Source organism: Dreissena polymorpha, chromosome 2 (genome assembly GCF_020536995.1).
Source record: "Dreissena polymorpha isolate Duluth1 chromosome 2, UMN_Dpol_1.0, whole genome shotgun sequence".
Taxonomy (NCBI): domain Eukaryota; kingdom Metazoa; phylum Mollusca; class Bivalvia; order Myida; family Dreissenidae; genus Dreissena; species Dreissena polymorpha.
Genome location: NC_068356.1, coordinates 91,064,770 through 91,071,428, shown reverse-complemented (window position 1 = coordinate 91,071,428; position 6,659 = coordinate 91,064,770). Strand labels below are relative to the sequence as shown.

Below are 6,659 nucleotides of genomic sequence, written 5' to 3'. Positions count from 1 at the left end.
AAGTAATATACTGTACTGTGCGATTAAATCATTTTACACTGCACATCGTACTTAAACAACGTTAGTTATTAACTACCAATAGTGGCATCTGTTCTTGTTTGATGTATTGCAAACAGGGGCATACTAAGAAGATACTTAATCAGCAGTAAATTGTAGGAAAACACATTCATTTGATACTTCATTTAATTTCCTCATTTGAAAAAGTATGAGTATCGCATGTATCAGCCGAGTATGCTTACATTTAACAACACGTGGGGACAGAACACATAAACATAGAAACATTTGAAACATACCATCAGGCTGAAGATTTGTAAAAGCCTCGTTCAGTTATTAAATAGTTATCACTTGCCCAATTCTTACTCGTAAACATATCTTTAGCATAACATATCTATCACACCGACAAACACGCCGACATTTGTCACCATACACGTTAATTCAATAGTAAAATAATAAAAACATTTACAGTCCTTTTCACACTCCACGATATTAGACACATTCTTGCGTAAAAACCCATTTCTGAGGGTGTCATTTTGGCTGGGCATTTGCTATTATCGTAAAATACCTTCAAGCTTCACACACGCAACATAATCATTGGCTTTCAGTTTGTATATCACGCTCTCAATAATATACACGAAAATAGAAGGGGTCTGAAATTGAAATGTTCGGTACAATTGATTATGAATATGAATGTTGATGCAAAATGCCATTTGAGAAAAACTAAATCACAACTCACTGTCGTCGTTTTGATTGGTTACTCCAACATAATATTTTCCTTCAAAGTATTTTGACTTTGTCGCAGCAGGACTTTTATCTACGTCTCGTTTATCAATCACTGGTGACATGTCAACCGCTTGAGAATACGATGGCAAACGCTTGTGGCTTATCTCTACTTGGATCGGGGGCGGGGCGCTGGTAGCGTCTGACACCGCCCGCTCAGGGGTATCAGGATTGTCACTCTCAACCGAGATAGCATTTGTATAGCTAGGTGAGCGACGGAAATGCAAACGTTTTTTATCACTATCAGATAAATTACCGATATTTTCCGCCTCGGAATAACTTTTATCCCTGAGCGAAACAACTTTGCTTGGATAAACCTGGTTTGTGTTGTCATGTTTACCAGAAGTTTTGTTATGACCACTTTTGACATGATTGGAATATTTTTTTCGAGCCGAGTCTGGAGTGTCACATTGCGAGTCATGTTGTATATTATTTCTAAGAACAATTGATCGTCCATTTGGTTCTACATGATTGGTTTCGTGATGTGTTGCGACTAAACCCAACGTGCTTTCTGTACTTGAAACAGCACTGAAATAACAAATTGTACATGTTTAAGATCGTGAATACACGAATAATAATTTACCCATCGATATAATCAATTTATTATTGTACGTGTATATATTATTAAATAATTATCAAAGATAAATCATGTTACTATATTTTAGTTTAGACAAGCGAATAATTGCCTTCACAATACTGAGTATTTACAAACATAGCGCCACTACGAAAAAACATAATTAACGCTTTGGTCAACGCTGATTGTTGATGCACAGTATGTTAAAGACATCAATAAAACGTACAGTAATTCATCTTTCATTCGCTGTAGTCTAAACAGTGCAAGATCCAGCTCGTGTTTGGCCTTCCAAAGTTGCGTCTCACATATCGGGTCTTTGCAGCGATGCCGATTATGAAAGTCTATTGTATCTATCACAGACTGCTCAAATGTAAGCGATTTACCCATACTCTGCAGGCAAAACGAAAATCATTTTTATGTAAATATATGAAATACTGATTAAGGAATCATGCCATTTTGTGTCTTTTGCATGCTGGTGTCAGGTTTTAATATGTAACTTAAATTCATTTTTAATACTATGTTGTAAACAGAACAATGCGTAATTCGTTTATAAACGTGTACATTATGATGTATTACCGAAAAAAATTCTAATAAGTGTCAGATTGTTTTCAATTGAAGGGTATATTTCACTTATGGAGTTTCTATTTAGTGAGTCTTCATCTGATCGGCGATAAGGTAATACATTATACATTACTAGCGGTGTTTAATCTGGTGTAACAGTAATCTTAAGTAAGCAAGTGTAAATAACAAAAACGATTGCTACATTGCTTTTAAAATACATATAACTTTGCCTGGGAAACGAGCACTGAGATTTTAAAATGTGAAATATAAACATACCAGGCTTACAAGTGCACACCAGCCTGTTTTGTCATATTTCTTGAGACATCGGCGACCAAACTTAAAGTACGCATGCTCCAACAACATCAAGACTGTGGCCAATGTGACTCCAGACGCAAGCAAGATGAATGCACTGGTAAAATTCGGTACGCCAATTTTATTGCTTGTTTTGTTCTTCTTATCCTTTTTTGAATGACAGGCTCCCGCCAGCCAGAACTTCTGTAGACGATCCAGTTCACCTACACAGAGATGGAGACTTTTATGATACCAAAACAATGCAAATGAACCCATTTATGCCTAGTGGACTTTCCCATCCTTATGAATTGGCTAAATTTATTTCCAAAATTAGGGATGTCTAGTATATTTATTTCTATATTTAGAATATTTCTAACAGAAATTCCTTTAGGCAAACAGCGCATACCCTGATGAGACGCCGCATTATGCGGCGTCTCATCTGGGCCTACGCTGTTTGCCAATGCCTTTTTTCTAGACACTAGGCATAAATGGGTTAACACAAACACTAATTATGGTAGTTCAAACGGACACTTGTTTACAAGTGATACTACAATAATATGAAACCGAATCGAGTAATCAACCATGACCAGTTGGATGCAGGTTGAGGCATGTGGATTATGAGTGGATATTCTTTCACAAACAATAACATTTATCTTTTTGATTTTCAAAGACTAAAGTGATTAAAAAGCAACATAAATAAAACTTAAATTACATAAAAAAATAAAGTATAAAATAATTTTAAATATTGAATTATTTAATGTAATTGCTTTGCCAAAAAATATGCATTTTTACTATTGACAGACAGGACCACACCTCCCTTGCGTTCATTCCAAGTTAATGCCAAAGACATTATTTACTTCCATTAAACCGGGATCTGATTGCATAGAAAGCATTTCGCGAAGATGTGTCATTATGGCGTTTCAACGTCAACAATCCTAATACGTGTTCATACCGTTTCTCTGAAGATCCAAAATGATCTTGTCAATTTCTCCGACTACAAGAGAGCCCTTGGGAAAACCTACGCCATACCCTGTCATGGCGTACCACTTGCCGACAGTGAGGAGATCGCATTCTTTGGCCCTTCCGGATTTGTATTCCAGTACCGTAGCATCATAAATGAACGCGTGGATTTCTCTGTTTTAAAATAAAGATCACATGAAAACAATATTTTAACTGTTTCCTCTTCTTTCCATTTTCTGAATAGGAATTAATAAATTAAAATACACTGATGTGTGCCCATGATTATTAACGCTTTATCAACATTATACTGGCAACATAATTTGATATGGAGGACAGGTTTGCTTCCGATATATAAGATAGACAAAGTTCCCACATTAAAATATGTTGACGAACTCTTGCGCGAGTACAAATATGTTTCCCAATTTAAATGAACAATTAAGTTTGCAGCAATACACCGACCATAAAAACATATTATATGCATTAAATGTTGTTATTGTATGCTCATTTGCATTATGTGTTCGAAGTGTGAAAACTGTATTTGTTCCCAAAGAGGAATGCCAATCGGATTAGGAAATCAACAGCCCAGCGCTATTTTGACTGAATATTTTCCGTGGATTTTCATTTTTTACTGGCATGCTATTGGCCCTACCGACAGATATAGCTATTATAACGGCCATGGTTACAGTCGTATTGACGCGAGAAAAAACAAGGTAAAGCTTAACCCATAAAACAATAGCAACAACAGAAGGACACGGTTTCATAAATTTAAAACGCAGATGTATTTTCGTTATTAAGGTGTACACATAGATCTTCTATATGCTCCTAAAAATGGGAACCTGTTAGAGATCTACGCGGGAAAAGTTTTCTGAAAGGGAGAAGTCATAGGTATAACGTATTGTCTTCTCTTCTTTTAAATGTAAACGAAATTTATTGTTTGGAGAGATGGCATTGAAATCTCATTGGCTTTTAACTTAGTGCTAAGCACATGATCTGATCAATACTATTCTGGAATTCAAAATAACGTTTGTACCAAAATGACAAGCTCAATTGTCTGGTGGGTTAAAACCATATTCAAGACATTATGCGATAGTTATTTGGTCCAAGCCGACTAATGTACACCTAAAGCATTGATAAGTAATGTGGTACATGTTGTTATTCTAACAATTTCAATTTGTTAATACAACAACAACAACAACAACAACACGTGTTTGTGACTTGAAGCTTATTTAAAAAAATTACTACTTAACACTTGAAATACTTTTATTTTTTAATGGTATACATTCCCGACCAATGGCATGCCATGCACACATATTATATTTCAAATTAATTAAAATTTAACCAAACTTTACATACAATCCCCAGACAGGCTACTATGACAATTGTATGGAATAAATTTTCCGATAATTTTCGCAATGTTAAATGAACTATTGACTTACGTGATATTCATCAGCTATGCGCGATGTTCTCAACGTTTTTCTCTCTCTCTCTCTATATATATATATACATATATATATATATATATATATATATATATATATATATATATATATATATATATATATATATATATATATATATATATATATATATATATATATATATATATATATATATATAATACAAGTAAAAACACGTGTCTGGAATCAATATATATTTAAAATCCCAGACACGTGTTTTTACTTTTATTATATAATATTCACAATCTGGATTATTACATTTTACTTATATAACTATATATATATATATATATATATATATATATATATATATATATATATATATATATATATATATGAGCCGTTCCACGACAAAACCTGCATTAGTGACATCAGTGATGACGTTGGGAAAATCCCACTTATTATGACGTCGTCACATGCGAGTTTACACAGTGCATTTACGCGGAGCTTAAATTATATTTCTGATGAACGGAGTGGTTTTTTGTGTTATTTTTGTTCTGTTGGATAGAAATGGAGTTGGAGATAGAGGTAAATTTATGAACTTATTAAATAATTTTATTTTATATAGATCTATTTTTATAAACACCGATATTGATGCAAAATTCGGCGTGACAAAGTGACGATCATAACAATAGCGCCCATTTGTATGCAAAACATAGGTTTAAATCGGATCGCAATTTATGTGATGAATTCTTTACAAAACAAGGTCTCAAAAATAATAAACAGCGTTGACATGTTTAATGTGCAATAATTTAACCACAATTCAATTGTTATTGAACTTATTTATATATATCTGAAAGAAGCAAATCAATCTTCGTCTCGCGTTGAACTGCTTGAAACAATTGCAAAGTTGACTGTTGTATGTTGAAATGTCCTTTTCGATATGTTTGCTGTATTAAATGTTTTCTTTAAAATTTATCATAAATTACATATTATTTGTTTTTTGTAAAAAGAACGACAGAGGTTTGAAATATATTATTTGTAGTAAAATGATTCTACTTCATTTCTTTATCTTATTGTGTGAGGCGCATAAAACGGCAGCATCAATAGCTCAGATGGTAAGCCAAAATCGCACCACGCTGATCACTAGAGTTCGATTCCAGTCTGTTTTTATTTTTTTTAGATAATTAGTTTAGGTCAAAATATTAAATGAAACAAGTATTTAAATGAATTGTAAATTGAAACGATTTATTTTATTTTTATATTTCATGCACATTATAGAATCGATACGTTGTAATTGTTTTCAGGAGCTCGAAAGTCTATTTTCTGAGCATTTTGACAGAATCCCATTATGTACGCCTGCACAGTCTCAAGAACTGTCATCCGATGACGACAATTACCAGGTAGACGGTGCATGTAGCGCCGTCATGGAAAACCGCATTGGGTCCTTCGTTTCTGGGCAGCCTGCAGAATCAAGCAGTGACTCCACTGACGATGATCGAAGTGATGACGGTGATGCGTTTTCACAGGATGATAGCATTCGATGTTTCCACGAATCTGGCTGTGGGTGTGCTAAGAAATGCCACGAGAAATTTGATGCCTCCCAAATCAGAACGCACATCCTTGATACGCGCGAAATGACGAGGGAAGGAAATGAAATGTATATTAAAGGCTGTTTGTCCAAAGGTCCCACAAATGACTCTACAAAGCGTGGGAAAAAGAGAATGCGAATTCGTGGCAAATACACATTCCGCGGTCAGGAAATATGTGCATACACGTTCAGATTGTTATTTGACATAAGACGCTGTGCATTAAAATCAGTAAGGCAGTCATTGAACAAGACCGGTCCGGCCCCACGCCGGCATGGATATACAGGAAGGACACCAAAACATGCTCTGGTCTTCACAGATGTCGAGCGTGTGGTTCAATTCATCTGCAACTATGCGGAAGAATTCGGAATTCCCCAACCTGCAGCTCCGCGTGGGAGAGACGATACGGCACCGATATACCTACACAGCGGTACAACGAAAATGAACATTCATAAACTGTACAAAGCAAGCTGTCAAGAGGCTGGCGTGCGTTTCGTCGAAAAAAGCTCC

At 34.9% G+C, this 6,659-nt stretch overlaps 1 protein-coding gene across 1 annotated transcript in view; it reads right to left on the bottom strand.

Annotated features, from left to right (window-relative positions):
* Positions 1 to 722: 722 nt before the first annotated feature.
* Positions 723 to 6,659, bottom strand: part of LOC127869898 (glutamate receptor ionotropic, NMDA 2B-like) — a 147,405-nt gene continuing 141,468 nt past the window's right edge. Inside the window, exons 13-16 of the mRNA XM_052412556.1 lie at positions 3,156 to 3,337; positions 2,189 to 2,427; positions 1,578 to 1,741; positions 723 to 1,065 (exon numbers count right to left, since the gene is read on the bottom strand). Coding sequence (XP_052268516.1) covers positions 723 to 1,065; positions 1,578 to 1,741; positions 2,189 to 2,427; positions 3,156 to 3,337 — 928 coding nt within the window. The remainder of the gene's footprint in view (positions 1,066 to 1,577; positions 1,742 to 2,188; positions 2,428 to 3,155; positions 3,338 to 6,659) is intronic.